The 20,996-nt window shown below is 51.2% G+C and overlaps 9 protein-coding genes across 9 annotated transcripts; 7 read left to right on the top strand and 2 right to left on the bottom strand.

Moving 5' to 3' along the window:
* Positions 1-357: 357 nt before the first annotated feature.
* Positions 358-3,549, top strand: PG994_003470 (uncharacterized protein; the record flags this gene model as incomplete). Its single annotated transcript, XM_066854879.1, is given in 6 exon segments — positions 358-667; positions 691-824; positions 884-1,709; positions 1,769-2,202; positions 2,214-2,327; positions 2,581-3,549. The coding sequence occupies 6 exon segments, from the start codon at positions 358-360 to the stop codon at positions 3,547-3,549; spliced, it is 2,787 nt and encodes a 928-aa protein (XP_066719157.1).
* A 3,531-nt stretch (positions 3,550-7,080) lies between these two features.
* PG994_003469 (uncharacterized protein) lies at positions 7,081-7,980 on the top strand (the record flags this gene model as incomplete). Its single annotated transcript, XM_066854878.1, has 1 exon — positions 7,081-7,980. The coding sequence occupies one exon, from the start codon at positions 7,081-7,083 to the stop codon at positions 7,978-7,980; it is 900 nt and encodes a 299-aa protein (XP_066719156.1).
* Positions 7,981-9,098: 1,118 nt separating this feature from the next.
* PG994_003468 (uncharacterized protein) lies at positions 9,099-9,362 on the top strand (the record flags this gene model as incomplete). Its single annotated transcript, XM_066854877.1, has 1 exon — positions 9,099-9,362. One exon carries the CDS (start codon positions 9,099-9,101, stop codon positions 9,360-9,362), a length of 264 nt encoding a protein of 87 aa, XP_066719155.1.
* Positions 9,363-10,375: 1,013 nt separating this feature from the next.
* On the top strand, positions 10,376-10,957 carry PG994_003467 (uncharacterized protein; the record flags this gene model as incomplete). Its single annotated transcript, XM_066854876.1, has 2 exons — positions 10,376-10,711; positions 10,784-10,957. 2 exons carry the CDS (start codon positions 10,376-10,378, stop codon positions 10,955-10,957), a joined length of 510 nt encoding a protein of 169 aa, XP_066719154.1.
* Positions 10,958-11,002: 45 nt separating this feature from the next.
* Positions 11,003-11,369, top strand: PG994_003466 (uncharacterized protein; the record flags this gene model as incomplete). Its single annotated transcript, XM_066854875.1, has 2 exons — positions 11,003-11,239; positions 11,292-11,369. 2 exons carry the CDS (start codon positions 11,003-11,005, stop codon positions 11,367-11,369), a joined length of 315 nt encoding a protein of 104 aa, XP_066719153.1.
* A 1,186-nt stretch (positions 11,370-12,555) lies between these two features.
* PG994_003465 (uncharacterized protein) lies at positions 12,556-13,776 on the bottom strand (the record flags this gene model as incomplete). The annotated part of the gene is made up of 4 exons (XM_066854874.1): positions 12,556-12,660; positions 12,708-12,830; positions 13,475-13,597; positions 13,672-13,776. The coding sequence occupies 4 exons, from the start codon at positions 13,774-13,776 to the stop codon at positions 12,556-12,558; spliced, it is 456 nt and encodes a 151-aa protein (XP_066719152.1).
* A 1,687-nt stretch (positions 13,777-15,463) lies between these two features.
* Positions 15,464-16,019, bottom strand: PG994_003464 (amidase signature enzyme; the record flags this gene model as incomplete). The annotated part of the gene is made up of 2 exons (XM_066854873.1): positions 15,464-15,673; positions 15,756-16,019. The coding sequence occupies 2 exons, from the start codon at positions 16,017-16,019 to the stop codon at positions 15,464-15,466; spliced, it is 474 nt and encodes a 157-aa protein (XP_066719151.1).
* A 670-nt stretch (positions 16,020-16,689) lies between these two features.
* On the top strand, positions 16,690-17,112 carry PG994_003463 (uncharacterized protein; the record flags this gene model as incomplete). The annotated part of the gene is made up of 1 exon (XM_066854872.1): positions 16,690-17,112. The coding sequence occupies one exon, from the start codon at positions 16,690-16,692 to the stop codon at positions 17,110-17,112; it is 423 nt and encodes a 140-aa protein (XP_066719150.1).
* Positions 17,113-18,944: 1,832 nt separating this feature from the next.
* Positions 18,945-20,866, top strand: PG994_003462 (Di-copper centre-containing protein; the record flags this gene model as incomplete). Its single annotated transcript, XM_066854871.1, has 9 exons — positions 18,945-19,027; positions 19,102-19,225; positions 19,299-19,475; positions 19,554-19,640; positions 19,718-19,806; positions 19,841-19,906; positions 20,031-20,268; positions 20,384-20,428; positions 20,555-20,866. The coding sequence occupies 9 exons, from the start codon at positions 18,945-18,947 to the stop codon at positions 20,864-20,866; spliced, it is 1,221 nt and encodes a 406-aa protein (XP_066719149.1).
* Between the last annotated feature and the right edge of the window lie 130 nt (positions 20,867-20,996).

Genomic DNA, 20,996 nt, shown 5'->3' with positions numbered 1-20,996 from the left:
CGGCCCTTATTACGATATCGGGGCATCAGAGCGGCGAGCCGACAGGGTGAAAGTTGGAGCCGTGTCTCCCCAAAGCCACATTTGTACAGCTTCAGCGCGGACCACTTGGTTGCCCCACAGCCGTCGGTGATCGGATGTTAACATGCTAGGTAATCCGCAGTACTTGGCAACGGAAAAAGATCGGCTGCGGCCATTGAATTGAACCCATCAACCAACTGATCTCCTGAGCTACCTGTCGGGTTGCGCAATCGTTCGCTTGGTGTCAAGCTACCCTTTCAAAGCAGTGTTATGCTGTCCTTTCAATCGTAAATACAATCCTGCCAATTTGGCCTTATTTTTGTTACTGTCGCATCCACAATGGCCGACCAGGACGCGAAGCCTGCCGATAACGCGACCGAGGTGCGCGAATCCATCGAAGCCAAGGCCTCGGCCGAAAACGAGGGCAAAGACGCGCCTGAGGCTATGGACACCACGGAAGATGGCCCTGGCGATCAAGATGCTGATGGCGATCCAGATGAGGATGCCGACGGAGAGGCTGACCCTGACGCCGATGCTGAGGGTGAAGAAGACGACGACGCCGAAGGCGAAGAAGACGATGCAGAGGGAACGGGACGGGGACCAGCGAAGAACCCGGCACCAGACGCCGCGGCGCCTTGTCAAGCGACATGTACATCATCATCGAGAACACAGCCAACTACCTGTCTAGTTACCGAGAGAAAGATGGCTATCAGATCGCGCAGCACTTCCAACGCGTCCCCAACCGACGGCTCGTCCCTGACTACTACGACGTCATCAAAGAGGGAATCGCCTTCAGTACCATAAGAGTGCGCTTCTCCAACCTGTAGCCCCCCCTCTGAGTTTTTGTTCTAACTAGCAACTACAGACAAAGAAGCTCAAGAAGCAATACTCGAGTTTTTCCGAGTTCGTCCGCGATGTCGCGCAAATTTGTCACAACGCCCAAGTCTATAACCGACCTTCGTCCCATTTCTTCCAGGATGCCGGTCGCTTGCGCGAAGTCTTCAAGGAGGAGCTCCAAAAGCTGGTAGACGACGAGGTCATAACACCCGCAGAGGCCGTACTTCCTGACCTGGGCGAGCTACCCGAGGCCGAAGATTCGCCGCCTCCAGAGCTGGACGAAGGAGAGGAAGATGAAGATGACGAAGACGATGAGGATGACGACGATGATTCCGATGACGAAGGCGGTCGTCGGCGTGGAAGGCGCGGTCGCCAGGGCCGCAAATCAGACGCCAGGGACGAAGACGCCCACAAGAAGCGCGGCCGACCACCGAAGGTCTTTACCCCATTGGAAGCTCGAATTCACGCCGTGCTCAAGGGCTTGCGCAAGCTCAAACATCCCAATGGGGATCTAATGATCTTGCCATTTGAGAAATTGCCCGACAAGCAGGCTACTCCGGAGTATTATGCCAACATTAAGAATCCTATCGCGCTGGATACGATTAAGAAGAAGGCAAAGAGAAAGAAGTACCCGAACGTTGATGCCGCACTCAAGGATATCGAGTTGATGTTCGAGAATGCCAAACAGTACAACGAGGAGGGCAGCCAGATTTTCCAAGATGCCGTCGAGCTGCAGCAACAGGCTCGTCAACTGGCCGAGCAAGAGAAGGCTAGGCCTGACAACGAGTTTGAGGACGAAGATGGAAGGCGGCCTTTGACCGAGATAGTCAATCGTGGAGAAGTCTGGAAAGTTGGTAAGTATTTGCAACCCGGCCGCGATGAAAGGATAACAAGCTAATGATGGGAATTCCAGGCGATTGGGTCCATATCACCAACCCCAATGATCTGACGAAGCCCATTGTCGCCCAGATCTACAGAACCTGGGAGGACAAGTCTGGACAAAAGTGGGTGAACGCCTGTTGGTATTACCGCCCCGAGCAAACGGTGCATCGATTTGAGAAGCACTTTCTCGAAAACGAGGTAGTTAAGACGGGTCAATACCGGGACCATCACATCGACGAAGTCGTAGATAGGTGCTTCGTCATGTTCGTAACTCGTTTTAACAAGGGCAGACCACGTGGGTTTCCCAAGGATAAAGAGGTCTACGTTTGTGAGGCGCGGTACAACGAAGAGAAGCACCGGCTTAACAAGATCAAGATTGGGCCAGTTGCGTGCCAGACGAAGTTCGCGAGAAGGACTATGAGATGGACCTGTTCGACGTTCCCCGAAGACTGCGAAAGATGCCCAGTCCGATCAAGCATCTGCTCAGAGACGATGCAAAGCCGACTCATCCTCTGCCCAAACCAACATGGGGACATCCAAATGCCCCTCCGCTGATTGGAGCGGTGCACTGTCGCGAGAGAGAGGCCAATGTGAGTAGAAAAGAAGGAGGGAGGCAAGACCCTTGTCTCATTTCGAATCATTTCATTTTAATTCATTTGCGTCCTGCATTTCCCACCTGCTTATTCCCCCCTCCAACGATAAGACCACCCTCCATTATCGATTTCTGTCTTATCGATTACCCGCGTTCCAGCCTGGGTTTTTCTGTTTTCTGGGAATGCTCATTCATGACTGTTTGATTGCGGCCATATTGCATGGATTTTACTTACTCATTTTGTCCACCAGGAATCCCCACCACCCGAGCCTACGCCTACTCCTCCGCCGGTAGCTCCAGTGGAACCTATTCGCCGACCATCCATGATGCAGGCTACTAGTAGTCAGGGCGACATTAACATGGCCAACACACCCCACCACTTCCAGCCCGTCGCTGCCCCTCCGACGCCGACTCCTGTCAATCCGGCTTATGCTGCGCCGCATTTCGCGCCTCGCCCTAGCGCGTCGCCAGTCCCAGTGCCTCAGTACGGACATCCCGGGATGCACAACGCTCATGCAGCACCACAGATGCCGCCGCAGACCCCACATTATCAGCAGCCGCCTCCGCAGCCAGCCTACAACAGCTACCAGTACGCTCCTAACAGCACGCCCATTACGCACCAAGCCCACCATCAGCCTCATCACCAGCCAATGCCCATGAACAACACCCCGATGGTCGGCTATGACCCTCAACGGCTCGCACCCTCGCCTGCTCGTCCCGCAGCTGTAGCACCCATTCCTACACCAAGTGGGCTTGGCCAGGCAAACGCCTATAACCCGCCGCGCCCTGTCGAGGTCTATCGGCTAGACGATTCGCTGAATGAGCACATCCCTGCCGAGATCCGTGATCAATTCCAGAGAGACGAGGCGGGCCGAGTTTTGTTCTTCACACAACCCCCTCTGGAGCGTGCCCATCGCGGTGTGTCTCACGAGAGCGCTGGGTTGGGCCACAGCGTGCGTTACCTCGCAGATCGCGCCCGGGGCATCGAAGACAGGCGCGCCAAGCGGAAGGCACGTGACGAGCTGCGCAAGGAGGATGAACGAAAGAAGGCCGAGACTGCCGCCGAGCAGAAGAAGCTCGAGATGCAAGAGCAGATTGACATTGCTGCCGATGTACTTAACAAGTGGATCGGCACCATGAACAAGGAGAACGAAGCCCTCAAGCAGCAATACGATGGCTGGAGTGTACGAGACGAGGATATTGACGCCTATAGCCGCTGAAGATGGACAGACAGATACGTGTTGATTGGTTTGGGCGTTCACGGATTGCGACGGGTTAATCTTCAAGGGTGTCAAGGGACCCAATATACCAGAATGTATTGCTTGGCTTCGGATATAATTGGCCTACAATGAGAAGCAGTTGCCTCTCTTGCCTTGCTGTATATTACTTGCACTGTATGATTAGAATCAGCCGCGGAATCTGCTCCTATAGCAGGGCCCATAGCTCAAAATGAAATAAAGTCTGATAATCATATACACTGTTTTCTCATGATTATTTTCCAATGGATGTAACCATCCTAATTTGCTGCTGACCATGATATTGCCAGCGCATTTACACTGCTTGATAGGGGTTGGAGGTACTACATAATAGGATGTTTAATCTCCGTACCTAAGGTTAGGTTACGGAGTACAGATGCCACGACCGAACCTCCAACACACGCATTGTGGGGTTGCATTTGTTAGCGGGCAGGTTGGTAGGATGTAGGATTGGCCAGGCTCGATGAGTGCGAAAATGGTAGCGGTGTAGTTTATTGATGCGATGAACTGCTTAAAACATCCAGAATTGTGATGAATATAAAATACAGAAATATGGGAGGCACGTTGCGTGTGGCACTGGCAATAGCAATAGCACGTGGGACACGATCTTCAAGAACGTCAAGCTTTACATACTACAGGCTAGCAGATCAATCTAGCCGTAGGCTACCTTCTCCGTACTAGACCCTAAGATCCATTTGATGTTGGGCTAGGGAGCTGCATTCCAGAACACTGGGCACGGGTTTTACCGCCTCTCTGTGGCGAGTTCATGTGAGTCAAAGGTGGGGAGAAAGGCCTCCGGCCAGTAGACCAGACTCCGGAACAATCAATTTCGCTGCCAAAAAAAAAAAGTCATCAACCAGTTGCCAGTGGTGGGAATAGCTGGGAGAGTGTGATTATTCGAGTATCTGTTCACCTATATTCAATACGCTATTGTGATATTATGTGATTGTTACCTGTAGGCGGCAGAAAATGGACTGCGCAAGGATCCCATCACCCCGCCACCAGTATCCATTTATTTAGTGTCGTTGGCTAGCGCTTCGCCGCCGCAAGGCTCTCTTTCAACTTCAACCTCAGCTGGTCAATGAATCATCCAGCCCGACGTCTTTTGGAAGACCATCATCCGGCTCTCACAGTATTCAATTCGTTCGTTATTTCACCTTCGAGTCCAATCCTTGCTGAGCGCTTCACTTCTACTCCTTTACTTAATCCTCATTTTCTAGGAGCATTTGTCGTTTGTCGTTTCAAGCGGTAATAGTAATTATTTCCTTTACTTACGATTTCGGAAAAACTTCAACACCACAACCACAGCGCTCGTCCTTTTGCTTCACAGTTGCCCTCGCAATTGTTTGATTCCCTGTCTTTTCTGTTCCGCAGCAGTAGCGTTATTGAAGCGACGTATGAGGTGAGTGAGGTTGTCTCGGTATTTCCTATTCTTGCCCTGCCCTTCACACTGCCCAAAACATGCCCTACCTGGACGCCACTGGATTCGATCCCATGGTCAAACTTCGATCTCAACTCCTGCGGATTTCACATCGGATGGCGCTGCGCGGGGGACCCGCTTGATCGCGTGGGAATGGATGGAAAGCAGCAGGGGCGCACGCATCGTGCATCTATACTGCTGCCGTTTGGGGGGGTCATCTCAAGCGCTCGCGACTCTGCTTCATCTCAGGTGGACATTCGATCCCATCTTGCCTGCGGTCTCATTCGGAGACTGGCTTGGAGTATGCTGCCAGTTTCTTGCCCATGAAGTACCGATAGTTCAGCCTATGCCTTCGCGACGACCGTTTGCGCCTAGGCATTTGCGCCTGCTAAACGTATTGAGGCGCACAATCGGTGCCTGGATACCTCGATATCTTTGGAACTCTGGACAAGTGGATGCGCCCTGGCAAATTGCATTCATTGTTGCATGTGACCATTGGTGGTTTATTCACCTTGGCGATTGTATTCACTTCCATCCAGTTTCCTCACATTGACAAGAGGAGGACTCAACTTGGCAAGTGCATACGTCTTGGACTTGGAGATATTTCCGCGAGCGCCTACAAGTCTCAGCTTGATCTTGCAACATTGTCATCCCCTTTCTCTTCCACCAAACATCCAATCCGACTCGGACAACTTCACCACATGCTTGGCCTCTTGCGATTGAATTCATATTATGTCAACCGCCTTCGTCTGCCCCTTGAATATCCGCGATTCCTACAGTCCCTGCACACCGGCGATTCCATACGGTCCCTGACTACCGTTGAGGCCCTATCATCCCCAACTCGGCGAGACCCTACAGTGCCCCAATACCGGCGAGACCCTACGGTCCCTGATTATTGGCGAGTCCACACAATCCCTGACCACGATCCTGTCGGCGCATGGCTCATGAACCTACTTCGGCGGTTGCATAAGTCTCCAGGCTACGGTTAAGCAGGCGCATACGTTACAACCCTACGTCGGGCAGTGGCACACGATTTCGGTATCCTGAATAGGCGGGCGCAAACGGCATCTTCATACAGCTTCGGAGTGTGCATGTATTTGGGTGCGAAGGCCTGCATATCTCCACCCTTCCTCACAACGCACCACCAACCCCACTCCTCAGATCGCAACTAATCGCCGTTTCACTTGCATTTCTTCATTGTTCTCATCTTAATCCCGGTTCGGAGTAACGCTGACCTAATATAGATGCACATAGGTCATCTATCTCACAATGGCTGATAACGAAGGGGCCTTGATCAAGCCCGTGCGACGAGCTGTTGCACAGCGTCCTGGGCCTGATGGTTCCCGAGTCCAGACGAGCTTGCGCCGCAAGAATTCCTTGCCTCGTTTGGTGACCTCACAAGCATCACACTTCGACTCCAAAGCTGGCCCGAATCATCGCAGCCGGCGATCGATAATGAGGAGCATTTGTCACTGCCACTCTCGTTTCCCATGTCCGGGGAGTTACTTCATGATGGAAGAGGCTACGAGACACCTGATGATGTACAATCTCGTAATGGCTACTTCGACCACAGCGACGATTCTTGCATGTCCATCACAACCCAAAATTCAAGCCAGCGGCCTTCATACATCACCCCCGACTCGTCACCACCAACTCCCGTGACGCTACCTGATACCAAATTGGCGGCTAACATTAGCAGTCGGGCAGCTGAGTCATTAGTTCGGTCACAAGGTCCATTCCCTGATCTTCGATCTCCATTCTCAAGACAATATAACGGCCCGGTGTCCTCATCTGGAACTTCCAACCAGACTGAAATCGACAAAGCAGCATTGTCTCTCTGCCTTCAAGCAGCAGGGCCCAAGCCAGCTGCCAACGTTCAGTCACCTCAAGTACCAGTTACACCTGCCCGCCCCGTTCTAAGCCAATATGTCACATCGCAGGCAAAATCTCGCCACCTGTATGAATCCGCAACTCCCACGAATGGGTTCGTGAGAGTTACTAGCTTCACCCAAGCACAGCATAGTATTAACAACAACGGCATATCTTCGGGAAGCCTGACAAAGCTAAGACAGGGTATGAGCACGGCTACGGTGGCCGACAACTCGCCATGCCCTCGAAACAACCTCTTCAAGGCTGTGTATGGTGTACGTGAGAAGCCCGTTGATGACATCAACCTGGATCGGCTGAATCGCAAGCTCTCCAAGTTGAAACTACTTGACGAGAAGAATCATGGTGCCGATGTACACATATTTGTCGACATGTCGAATATCTTCATCGGCTTCGAAGAGAAATGCCGGGAGAAACGGGGTATCCACAAGAACCAGTATTTCCATATTGACCCCAAAGACTTCCTATTTTGCCGGCTTCACCATATCTTGGCGCGAAATCGCCCTGTCAGCAAGAAGTCACTTGCTGGATCGGTGGCAAACGCTGCAGAGCAGATCAGCCCCCCGGCTCACTTTTTAGAAGCCCAGAAATTGGATTACAAGACTTCGATGATGCTACGGGTAATCAAATTCGATAACAACACCAACAACACCGGCTTTCGTCTCAGCAACCATCGTCGCGCCACTGGCGGTGTCGCTGTTTCGCCTTCGGACTGGACTTCTAGTGGAGACGAGTCTGGCGATGGATCCCCGTGTCTCTGCCCTCGGACAAAGTTGGGTGAGCAAGGTGTAGATGAAAACCTTCACCTGGCTATGCAGTCAAGTATTCTTGATGCAACATTTCCTGGAAACGGGAATGCGCCCGGAGTCATGGTACTAGCGACAGGAGATGCGAAAGAAGCCGAGTTTTCCGAGGGTTTTGCTTATTACGCGCAGAAGGCTATGTCTATGGGCTGGCACGTTGAGGTTGTTTCCTGGAAGCGCTGCTTGTCGTCCATCTGGAAGAGAGCGCCTTTCACTGATCAATTCGCCTCGCAATTCCGCATAATCGAGCTGGACCAGTTCTACGAGGATATGTTGAAGCTGTGAAGGTGGCAGGTGCCCCATTCCATTATGGCATCTGGATATATCCCACTCTGGCTTTTCCATGATAATGTACTATGAGGGCGGTGTTCCTTCCATCGCCTCTCCACGTCGCATCAGGACTATTCGGTAAGCAACGGTCGGAGTTATCCCCTCCTCTCCACAGTATTCCATCCCTTTACAGTTTACTTCCTCTTCCAGTGTCTCAGGACGAAGGATTGCATGGCTTACTCTGGGGTTGCCTGTATTTCTTACCTACCTGAGACATGAACTTTCCTGAAGAGTAATACTAACGCCGGGTGTCGATAGGTACTTGGTGTTTTCAACCGTACTTTCAGTGGTCTTTAGAAGTTCGACGCATTCGTCCTTCCTTCTACATCTTATCGTTTTCTCACGATTGTACTATTATACTATTTCTTGGAAGACACCATGGCCATCGAGACGTGGTCCTGTTTCTCCACTACGCTTTCTCTACATTCCTCATCGTTAGCTCTGCATCTTCAGCTCTCCATTTAGGAGCGCTCGGGGTTGCAGATGATCCGACCAGGCTAGCCGGTTGGTGTCGACATGAAAGGGATCTTGAGATTGATTTGGAGTAGGAGGGATGGCATTTCTTCATGCGCCACTTTGCGCACTTTTACATGTTTTGACGACATTTATGAGGATACGATACTTTTCCGACTACGAGGACTGGAGATTTGGATGAGAAGTTGTTGGGTCATGCTGCTCAGCTCTGATCCCACTCTCTTTGCTCACATCATCCGCATTCACACATTCTCGATACGACATGGCACAGGTGGCAGATCCGGGGCGAATATTCTTTTCTTTTCTTATTCTTCGCTGGGCATTGCGACAGTATCTTCTTCATGACACGGCTGTCACGTCTTGCCGGTCCAGGTCGACTTCCTTCCTTCTGGGGCTGATCTTATGATGGCAACTATACGATGAGGGACTGTTGGTGGCTGATACGGACAGGAGAAAAGCACCACTTATAAAGGTTTCTTGGTAGATATACACAATGTCAACTGCGACATTATGAACAAATCTTGGTCTTGTTATTGTTCGTGTCATGAGATTCTGTTATTTTGCTTGAGCTATGCTTGTCCTCGAGACACTGTGCTATCATGGCCATCCTCTTAGCAGCCTCCTCTAGCCTGTCAACTCAATCGCCGCACGCCCAAGTTGTCTGGTCCACGCTGCTCGAGTTTTGTAGCGAGCGACCCCGCGATTCTTTGATGGTCGCGTGTCCCGCTCTTGGCCTTGTCGAGTTGGGACCTGAAACCTGCGGTCAAGGACACGCGGTCGCGCTTGATTTCCTCCTCGATCTGCTCGAGCTTGGCGGCCGTGCCGTCCGTCAGTTTCTTCAGGATCTCGATGCGCTTCATTAGCTTGGCGGCGGGGCCGGGGTCGGGGGTGTCGTTCGGGTATTCGGGGAGAGAGATGATGCTGGCAGCTGTTAGGCGCGCTTCGGTTAGTGTTTCGTTGGATTGGTTGCGTATTACCCCCCCCCCCCCCGTCCCGCGCATTTTGGGGGCCTTACCTGGAATCTCGATGTTGGCCTTCTTCGCGGCTTTGGGGGCCGGCAGCTTCTTCTGTTCTTGGCGGGTGGGTTTGACATGGCTGGTCTTTATTCTGTCTTACCGACCTGGGGCCTGTGTGGGCTGGTAAATTTGGGTAAATGGCGTCGGTTGATGTGAGTTCTGTCAATGCATATGAAGTTCCGACCGCACTCGAATGACTCGATTTGCTTGGAGATAAGCTTCTACTTCTCTTCTCGTATTCAAAGGCGTCTGAGGCAGTTCTTAATATGAAGATTTCGTCAGGAGACTTAGGCTATTTATGTTTCTGGTTTCCCTATTCTGTACGTAATGCTGTCACGGCAACTAAAAGGTGGGTGAGTCGGAGGAAAACATGAGACCAACAGCAGCACTGCGGACAAAGTGTAGTCATAGCAATTGATTATCTATGGAAAGCCATTTGAGCCGTGTCGTATTAGTATTGGCCCAGGAGGTACGTCACCGTTGCCACTCATCGATCGGGGCGAGTTTCGCAGTCGGCCTGACTGGGTGAGCAATCATGCTTGAAGCAATTTTAGCAACGGTTGCTCATGCCAGTAACCTAACATCCTGTACTCAGCTGCTGAAAGCTCGGTCATGGATATTACTATGTATACACATACTGCTAGAACTAAGGGGTTTCCGCTTACGTAAGTACTTTCTTCACCCATGGGTAAGTACTCACACTCCTGCCGGATCTCGGGTCATTAAAGCAGGCATCCCTTGCTTCATGTTGTTGGTTGCCCCCAAGATGCTTGGATTAATTGATTCAACTTCACGGTTCGTTCGATAATCCTTTCTACTGAAGGCACGCCAAACGAAGCCAGTGCCTGGAAGCCAGCATCATGTCTTACTCTCTGATCGGCCTATCTCTCATTGCACTACTTGCACTTACCATGGCCTGGCGCGAATGGTATCCAACCCCCTACCCAGGGATTCCATACAATAAGGAATCGGCCCATCGTATTACGGGAGATATCCCTGATCTGGTTTCAGTCATCCAGAGAACGAACGAATCCTCTGACGCCATCTTTACTATTACCACCCAGAAGCTGGGCACGCCGGTAGTCCAGCTGCTCTTCCTGGGCCTTCGGAAACCTCTCATCGTCCTTGAGGACCCTCAGGAGATCGAGGATATCGTCCTCCGTCGAAATAAAGAGTTCGACAAGGCCACAATGGCGGTTGATATAATGTCTCCCAAGTTCCCCCGCGCCTCACTATGTCAGTTTACGATGCCTGCACTGAGAGCGTAGAAACGTCTGTGGGCCGATGTCATCAGTGCCGATTTCCTCTACAAGACCGCCGCACCTAATATCTACAAAGCGACTCTTGAGCTGCTCGACCTTTGGCGACTTAAGTTAACAACCACATACAAGGGCGAGCCGCTTCTCATCCAATTTGTCAATCAGCTCGATGGCGCTTGCTGACAACTCGCTCTTGTTCTAGCTTTCGTCATTCCTACAAACACCACAATGGCTTCTGGAAAAAACACCAACTCCGTTCCAATGGAGGAGCTTGAGAGAAAGTTCGCCAGTCTGTCTCTCAAGGTTGAGAAGGAGCAGGAGGCCTGTGGTTCACAGGCACAGAAGGGCTCCAGGAGCTCGTCGGACAAGAATCCATTCCTGAAACGACACCCTACAAAGAATGAGCTTCTTGATGGAATCACGAAGCTCGAGAACCTTTGCTACGAGGTTCAAGATAATCTCCAGGTAAGCGAAAAGTCGTATCGTGACTGTAGAGACACTAGCTGACGGTATCCAGCCGTATATCGAGGCGGAGGAGCGAATGGAGCAGTCCAAATTCGTCATGTTCCTGAACTTTGTGCTGTACTATCTCTAGACAGCCAAATCTCTCAATTCACTTTGGCCGGCACAGATACCTTGACTACATCAACAACAAGGTCCGGACCCGATATGCCCTACACAACTAGCAGAGGAAGTGGCCATGGCTAGGCTTGCTGAGAAAACCCTTCCGGATTGGGGGATTGGGATATACTGAAACACAATGGTGTGTATGAACGAATTCTGGATAAACAGATCTTGAGATGGTTGCTGGATTGATGTCAATGGAGTACATCACATAGGAAGACCCCGTAACTCTAGACGGTGGTTAATGGATTCGCAGTTAAGCATTGTATATTGTTTTCTTGAATGCTGTGATCATATGTTTTTCTCGCTTCCTTTTTACCTACCAGTTTCTTAATTCGAGTTGCTCTGTGCTGACTATCCTTTGGTACATTCTGGCTCGATCTGATTCAACGTCAACCTATTCCAGAGATCCATCAGGGTCTTCTCGGAAGCCATAGTAGTGTGTGTTGTTTTTTTTTGCAAGCTGCAGAGGGCAATGAAGAGGTGAGATTGTGTTATGTTGAAGGAGACGTCCAAGGCAAGTCTGCTTGTGTGCGAGGTGTCTTTTGTATTTTCCGTTGTCCTAGTGGGTGGATGTGGAAGTGGGAGACATTGGTGAGTGATGATGAAGGAAAAAGAAAGGTGCTACTGAGGGGAGGAGGAGGACATATTTATAGGTCTGAGGTGTGATTCGGAATCAGTAGGCTCTCTGATGTACAATAGCACTGTAAATCAGGGTAGGAGACAATCCAGTCAACCGATTTAGGGGAGAACAATAGGCTCGGACCTGAGAATGCTCTCACATGGGCCTCACCTTTGACTGACTTTACATGACCCCGATAGACATTCCAGCAACACCGAACCACCCAAGTACCTACACCGCCAGAAACGTCTCGAGTGGAAATAAGATGGACGCAAAATAGAAAACAAAAACAGGGAGAAACCAAAGGTATACTGCAACCAGGCACTAATCTATTAGGGTTCCCAATCCCATTGACCTGGCCTAGGAACGTCTACAAACAACCAACCAAGTGATCATACTGTCATAGATCAACGAGGTTTTCGGAATACTTGACTAAACTTCTGGCCAATCTCAGCGGAGCTAATCCATGCCATACCAACATCTACAGACTAACATCGTTTGTTCCTCCTGGAGAGGTAAGAACGGGTCGCATGTCTTAGTACCCTCTCAAGAGGACGATCCGTAGAGCCTCGAGCCTGATGTCTTTCCTCTTCCCGGTCTCGGGTTTGGGCTTCTGGAAATTAGCAAACCGCCCCGAGTACTGGGGCATCGTATGTATCGCGCCCGTTGGTCCTTGGGTTTTCTTACCTCTACATTCTTCTGCGTCTCTTGCAGCGGGTCCTCGGTGTCACCGGTCGTTGTATTGAGCCCTTCATTGCTGGCTCGCTCATCGCTGGGCGTGGTCTCGAGCTTGGCAAATTGGCTCTCCAACTATTTCATTGCTGGAACGCCAGAGTTCTGTTCTGAAGCCATGGTGGCGTTGGCCAGCTGGTGTTCCAATAGGGCTTCTCGAGTTTATAATACAGATGGTTGATGTTTCACTGGCGTCGTGGAAGGGACGTGAAGGCGATACCAAATTGGTGTTACTGGAATACCAGGAATAATTATGGGCAGAAAATGAGTATCTCGATGATTGGAAGGCAAAAGACACGCGGGAAGAAGGCTAAAGCATGCGGCTCAGAGGTTGAATTTAGTAGTAATCAACTGCAATCTAGTTGACCACCGTGGGAAGTCGTAGGGCTATCTGTACAGATCAACGCCGGATTTACCCATCGTGTCCTGTCAATTACCCAAAATCCATGTCCGCAGGAAGTCAGTTTGTCCCATCCAAACACCCTAAAGGCTGATGCGCATAACCACGAAAGATCGCAAAAAGCCCGGAAGCCCTTATCTCAAATGATCCTAATGATACGACTGTTGGTGTCTGTATTCATGTTTGCCTACAAGTATTAGTGCAAAACAATATTCAGCAGCCGGAAGAACTTGGAGCGTTCCATCCGCTCCTCTCTTGAATGTAGGACTTGTAACCTCTGTTAGCAGATTGCTCTTCCCTTGTTGTATGAATGACCTCTTACCTCTAGTTTGCCTTGAGTTTCGTAGCAGAGATTCTGGAGCTTGTCGATGCCCTCAGTTAGCTCCTTTACAGTGGCCCGTCGTTTCAGGAACGGGTTCTCGGGCGGCACGCTTTTGTCTCTGCGCTGTTATGATAGTCAGTTGGCTGTCTAACCTAGGAGCTTGTTGAGGACCCCCATCCAATCCGTGGGTATCATACCTTGAACTGCTCTCTGTGTGACTTCTCGACTGTCATAGAGAGTCTCGCAAATTGTCTCTCGAGCTCGTCATTCGAAACATTGTCTGTCTGCTTCTCGTTCGCCATGGTGCTACTTATCACAACTGTGATGATTGGTGTTGCAAGGTTTGATGAGTAGGGGGCGGGCTGTGCGTGTAGCAAGAACGTATTCGTGGAAGCAGAATTGGTTGACAGAGCAGTTGATTAATGGTGTTGGTTTATTGATGAAGTGTTGAAGGAAAAGCTGGTTGATGAAGAGAAGAGGTGGCCGAAAAATAAGGTGCTGAAAGGTGTTCTGATAACAGTAGGAGGTCTCGCCTGCTGTATTCAATTATTAATGTTGTGCAGGACGTAAAGTGACAAGACCAAAAGGACTCACGTACACCTCACCCTCGACTTTTACCTAAACGGCCCCCACGTTGCATTTACGCCCTCTGTCGAGGAGCTTGGGAGCCGTCTGTCGAGTCTCTCAATCAAGGTCAAAACCGCAAACGGGGAGCTAAAGGTAGGGAATTGTTCCTTTCACGTTTTCAAGACGCATGAACACCTCGAAACTACACGTCGACATGGAATGGTTAGCTAACGATTACAAGCCTGCCAAGGGACACGGGCAGAAGCCCTCGATGGAGGTGCCGGTGCTTCGTCGGAAGGCAACCAAAGCAGACCTCGTCAAGCAGATCGACCAATTGATAGAGGCCTGTCAACAGACCCAACGTGGGCTAGATGTAAGAGACCACGTCAGAAGTGTTGACGCAGAGCCATAAGCTGACTTTGATTTTTAGCGCAAGGTTGAGGCGATGAGAGCGGCCCAGACGGAATCCAGCCTTGATCGGTTGCTTGATTTCGTGTTCAAATGGTTCTAACGGAATCGGTCATCTCAAGATAACCACCACACAATAACTGTCGCGGAAACACCTAGCACAGCGATGACGTTGGGTTGGGGGGCTAGAGCCTGTTGTTCGTTCTCTTGGTGTTTGGATTTGGATTTGGATTTGACTTCTGGAGCGGAAATTGTCCGGTGCTCTGCACAATTTTTGTATGGGAAGTGGCATTGAATACTGCGCATACACACGCCTGGTGGCTCAGTCAACAAATGAATGACTTTCACCCCACTCCTGATGGAAGCATTTCCCATAAAAGTAAACATTATTGTCGTAACATGTGTTGTATTATTCTTCCAGCCAGTCTGAACTTGGAATGGTTTCCTGGTAGGCGACTCAGGTTATTTCGTTTCTTATAGGGGTTTATGCCGCTCGCATTTCAGCCAACATCACTCTTAATAATTCCACCTCAAACACAAAATTCCACAGTCGTTTTTTTCGTCTATTCACCATCTAGTTTATCTGTCTTACGTTATTCAACTGGCCAATTGTATACTACATACGAACATTACAAATTAGACCGAAACAGTATCAGAACTACGCCCAGCAAGTGTGTTCTACTCATTCGCTTGATCGACTCATCTCAGATTGCTCCGGTAAGGCCCCCTCAACCGCCTTATCAGCACTTTCCTTCTACTCTTCCTTGTTCTGGGCGTAGTCGGAAATCCTCCGACTGCCCAGCTACTTCGCAATTTCCTTTAGCAGATGCCGCGGTGCCGGGACATCATCTTCGGAACAATAAGGATCACTCATAATGATAGACCGTAGGGTGGTTGCTTGTAAAGAGAAAGACTCGTCGGTCAGCTTATTGATACATACGGCCCTACGGACCGACAGAATGAAGCATGCTTGGCAAGTCTTCCTTCTGTCAAGTTGACCGACGACATGTTGTGCTACCGGTTTATGCCCGTTGCCTCTTCCAGCAGCCTGATATACGTGAACACCTTCCAGTCGACAGCCTGCTCCCAGGCGTATGCAACCCTGTATATCGTGGCCTCCTTGTAGAACTTGGACACGATCTGCATACCGACGGGGAATTTGGGGTGGGGCTCCACCAGCGAAGGAAGGAAGCCCACTGGAAGCGATAGGGTAGGCATACCTGTCTGCAAGGTCAAATACGTCAGCAGCATGCTTCTTCGTCCTACATACAAGGAGAAGAGATGGGACAATTTGGGGATTACGTACGATGTTGAACGCTGACGTGTTGAGCGACGCGCCAGCAGAGTTCTGCATCAACTCCTTGATACTAGCATCCCCAGCGGGCAGCTTGGGCGGCAGAAACGGCATGGTAGGAGCAACGAGGACATCATATTGATCCAGGGCCTTGTAGTACTCGTCCCTGAGCTTACGGGTCAGATTGGTGGCCTTACCCAGCAACAGCCCCGGCGTCGGCAGGTGATCCCAACCCCACCGGCCGTTGACCATCCAGTTCTTGTACGCGCACCACATCTTGTCGTACTTCACCAAGGGTTATGCGGCCGCGCTGGCCACTTGCGTACTGTCGCCGCCCATTGCCTTCTGTATTCCCAGGCGCTGCCAGCGGAGAGAGCACGATCTGGCCGAGGAGGCACGACATGTAGCCGGTGGCATCGAAGAAGTTCCGCACGGGGGTGACATCCGTTTAGAAGGGATTGAGGTCAAGAACGTCGTCGGAAATTCACTGGGTACTGAGAAGTCACCAAAGTAGAACATCCATGGAAAGATTGAATGAATGACACGTATTAATCTCCTCGATAAAGAAACTTGTAGCTTGCTGATATATACAAGCAAATAGAGCTGTTGCAATACATGTTTTGGGGTGTGTCGTGAAGAAACACTCAACTGCCACAGCTTTCAGTGCGGCCGAACACCTACCAAGTTGCATTATGGCCAGCCTCCACTTTGAGAGAGCAACAAATTCCGGGAACGGCTTTGTCCTTTGTTTCCCCAGGCCTCCTGGCAACAATTTGACAATGGCATTAGTCGCCCAAAAACAAAAAGCTCGCTTCTATGCGGCGTTCCAGTCTTTGTTCTCGCGGCCGTATCAAATTGGACAGAAGAAAAAAAAAAGAGAAAAAAGAAACGCAGAAATGGTGAATATGGGGAGGGTGGGTTAGAATACTAGTCGCCAACCCTTGCGATGTCTAGCGGATTCAGTAGCTTCCTCGACGCCCACTTGCGCCCCCCTAACCTACCGGTAGCTGACCGCCCAGCAGCCCAGCCTAATCCGTTCGTCACCCCGCCGAACCGGCCTACCATTCCAGTCACTGCCGCTGCTGCCGATCAGGTCCCGCTTCCGGCTCCACCATTCGAAGCGTTGCGCGCGGTACGGCACCACTTCGTCCGGGGCGGCCAGTATGCATACGAAGGCCGAGCCGGCTCTGGGGCCTTTGGTAGCGTGTACACGCTAAGGCAGATCGGCGGCCAACAGCAAGGTTCTCCGGAGTCGGGGCGGCGTGTCGCGGCGAAGCTGATCCGGCGGTTCCCGGACCCGCGGTACGCCAGCAATACCCCCGTGACTGAAGTCGAGGCGCTTGAGGTTAGTTTCTCCACAACGCTATGAACGGATGCAGCAGGAATACTGGACGCTAGTTACTGATGTGGTCCGCGTAGAGCTTTGCTGCTGCGGCTCACGTCGTGCGGATGATCGCCTCCCGTACATTCGGTGGGGCCGATCTTTACGGGTGCGGCAATGGATCTTGTTGGAGTATCTGGTGGGCGGCACGTTTCGAGATTTCGAGGCACGAGTTAGGAATAGGCGGAAGGCTCTGCCGAATCGTATGCTTTGGTCGATATTCAGGTGCTGTTAGTCCGAATCCCTTTCATCTGTCTGTCCTTCATGACCGTTTCGTCTGACTGTTACTCCAGTGACAAGGATCGCGATGGGAATGGCCAATTCTGGAGAGATGAAGGATGGACCAATCCGACTGGAGTCGGCTCCGGGTGGGCCTCATCCCCAATCGGTCCTCTACAACTTCGACATGCATACAAACAATTGTGGGTTCAAGCCCCGCAAGAGGGAAGGAAGGACAAGATGCTAACGAGGATCCGAACTAGTGATGTTTGGAAGTTTGGATGACGACGAAATGGACACAGAACATCGACTGTCACCGATTCTCAAGATGATAGACCTTGGAGCCATAGAACGAGTAGACACGTCACGGTAAATTGTTCCTAGGGAAAGAATGTGCTAATTACATTAAACCTGTAAAACTGACCAAGCCTTACTTTGCAGAGACAGTGAATGGGACCGAATCAGCGCGAAGCTGATAGGCCTTGCTAGCAATGTAAGTGGAATGCCCGGTACTGGCCTTCAGAGCCAAGGACTTTTGTTAACCTTTGTGGGTTTTGTGACAGAGATTCCTCGGGCTTTTTCAGATCTGCCAGTCACTTGGGGCGCGGCGTCCTGACCCAGGATTGAGAGAATTGGTGTTAATATGTACGAGGATGGAGGGGTCAATCCACAATAAGGGCTGGTCGCTCAAGGACTTGGACGAGAGAGTCCAGCGCGGGTTTGAACAAGACCCCAGCTATTATAGGGACGAGCAGGGAATTGATGATGGAACGGAAGACGACGATTTCATCATGGCTGTGGCTTGTGAGCTTTTCTTTGACGCCGATACAAGTCATGGGGCACCTTCAGGCGATGCCGATTTGGATGCTCTGCCTGATCCTCTATGGCATCCAGACGATTCAGACTTGTCTCTGTAAAGCTACATCGTTATTCTCACTGTACATATTACATCTGTAAATAGTCTAGTAACGTGTATTTGACTCATATCTATACGGAACTCAACAAGGAGACACAATGCAGGGTTCGGCAGGTGATCTACTGAAGATGCCGCTCGCTTAAAGGGGTAAATGCAAAGTGCCGTTTGGGGACGCTCCCGCCTAATTGCAGATCGCAGGAGATCGACATTGGAGCAATCAACTGCTCTTTACCCTAGCACACGTCCCTGGTTGCGCCTATCAATTATGAGTAGTTTAATTGTATCAATTCGCCGATTTGCTATGGGAACCTCTCATCTTCGAGGGTATATACGAGCGTCCTCCCAACACTTCAAGGGGACGAATCACTTCGGCGTAGGAAACGTCAAACTTTAAATATACTGGCTTCTACTGGCGTCAACATGAAAATCAGGGGTGGTTCGCAATGTAGGTATCGTCCGCATCAGGCCCTTGGCACACCTTGGCTTGGGAAGATAATATGAACTCCGGTATATCTCGGTAGATATGCCGCCCCCGACGGCTTCCAGGAGAGCCCTTAAAGAGGAAACGAGCCTATACAAAGAAAAAGAACCAGTATTGCCGTGTTGAGAAGCTTTTCTGTTGTAGGCATACACCTACCCAAGAAGGCCCAACCAAACTCAAGTTCTGAACCAAGACGACCTCAAGATGATGATCAACGCGTACAAGATACTACCGTTGATACTTGCAGTATCCAGCGGTGCCGCCGAGGCCGCTTTCATGCCCAAGACGTACGTGTTACCTTCTCACCTTGTACACATTGGAGATATGATCATGTCTAATACAATATCTTGTTGATTGATAGTTCGCGCAATGGCTACTACCCTCTCGATGTCGTCGACGAGCTGGAAGCGGCTACCATGCCCAAGGTCGAAGCCTGGATGGCGACCAAAAAGACAGCGGGGAACTGCACACTGGAAACCGCAGTAGTGAGACAGGAATGGTGAGTCTTGAATAACAATACTACTTTCTTGGCGAAGGGGCAGTAGTAAGAGCTGACAGGACCGACCAACTTCAGGAGCGACCTCACGGTTCCCCGGCGTGAGGAATACATCAAAGCTGTGCTCTGCCTTCAGAAGCTGCCACCAAAGGCGCCAAAGGACAAGTTCCCGCGCGCTCAGCCGCTACGACGACTTCGTCGGCTTCCATATGACGGAAGCCATGATGCTGCATGACCCGGTAAGAACTGCCTACACCCGCTCGACGACATGACGGGTATGTGATTGAACTTACTGACTGACAATGCTGGCACCATAGTACCACCTGTTCGCAAGCCACAAGTACTTCATCTGGGCATACGAAAAGGCGCTTCGCGACGAGTGTGGCTACACCGGTTACCAGCCTGTAAGCTTTGCTTTGACCTCTCTTCCCCTGTCTAGTAGTACTGTTACTGACAAACGGTGTTTCCTGTTATTGTTCAGTACATGAACTACGACCGCTACGCCCAAGACCCAGTCAACTCCCCCATGTTCAACGGCAACGCGTCGAGCATGGGCGGCCAGGGCTTACCGTCCGAATACACCCGGCGTCGCGCAGCCCTACAGGAAGCCCTACGACTGGATCAGGCCGGGCGGTGGCGGAGGCTGCGTGACCGAGGGACCCTTCAAGGAGTAGGTGCTTTAGCTTATTAGCCCCTGTCCCTCCCCTTTCCCCCTATCCCAAACTACGCCCTACTTAGCGCGAGTCACCGAGTCAAAATGATACTGACCTATGTCCTTCTTTCTACCATCGCAGCATGGTCGTCAGCCTCGGCCCCAAGGGCCACGTCCTGACCGACGTGCCCAAGAACCCGCAGTCGGACGGCCTCGGGTCCAACCCGCGCTGCCTCCGGCGCGACGTCAACCGCAACTCGGCCCTGGGCGCCACGGCCAACTACACCCTCTCGACCATCCTGGATAACAAGGATGTCGACGCCTTCTACAATCGCTACCTCGGCATGCCGCCGCTGATCAACGACACGCACCCTTGGGGTGTGAGTAGTGCTGATATTCCATTTTCCTCCCCTGTCCACGTCCACTACTTTCGCCAACTTAATCGCGTGGCTTGTTATTCAACACTGCAAATTGCTAACTTATACGATGTGATAGCTCCACAATGCTGGCCACTACATGTTTGGTGGAGATCCAGGTGGCGTACGATCCCTCTTTCTTTGCCCTCTAGTCCTTCGTTTCCCCAACTCCCCATCATCTCCCACGACAATGGTCGATACCATGAGAGATGCAACCTCATGACTAACACTTATTCTCCCCTCGCCTCAGGACTTCTTCGCCTCGCCAGGTGATCCATCCTTTTACTTTCATCATGGTATGCTTGACCGCGTCTGGTGGATCTGGCAGATGCAGGACCCGGAGAACCGCATCAACGCGATCCCGACGGGCGGCATGGCGATGCCGCCGCACCAGCTCCGCGAGGAAGCGGCCCTTCACCCATTCAAGCGCGCCGAGGACCCCAAGGACGTCATCGTCGACCTGGGCTGGATCGCGCCGGCCATCCCGCTGCTGGAGCTCACGGACCAGCTGGGCGGGAACCGGGGCAGTTCTGCTACATCTATGTCTAAATTAGTAGACTGATGCATACTTACTATCTCACTCGGTGGGGTCGGATAGGTGGTTGCGGTCAAGGTTTTTCTTACGCGGGGGCTTGTTATGTTACGGAAGGGACATGTATGGTATGAATCACTAGTGAAGTAAGCGCAAACGA

This window comes from Apiospora phragmitis (assembly GCF_038363925.1).
Source record: "Apiospora phragmitis strain CBS 135458 chromosome Unknown utg000004l:1.0-3135199.0:1.0-3139288.0, whole genome shotgun sequence".
Lineage (NCBI taxonomy): Eukaryota > Fungi > Ascomycota > Sordariomycetes > Amphisphaeriales > Apiosporaceae > Apiospora > Apiospora phragmitis.
This window is presented reverse-complemented; position numbering and strand designations above follow the sequence as displayed.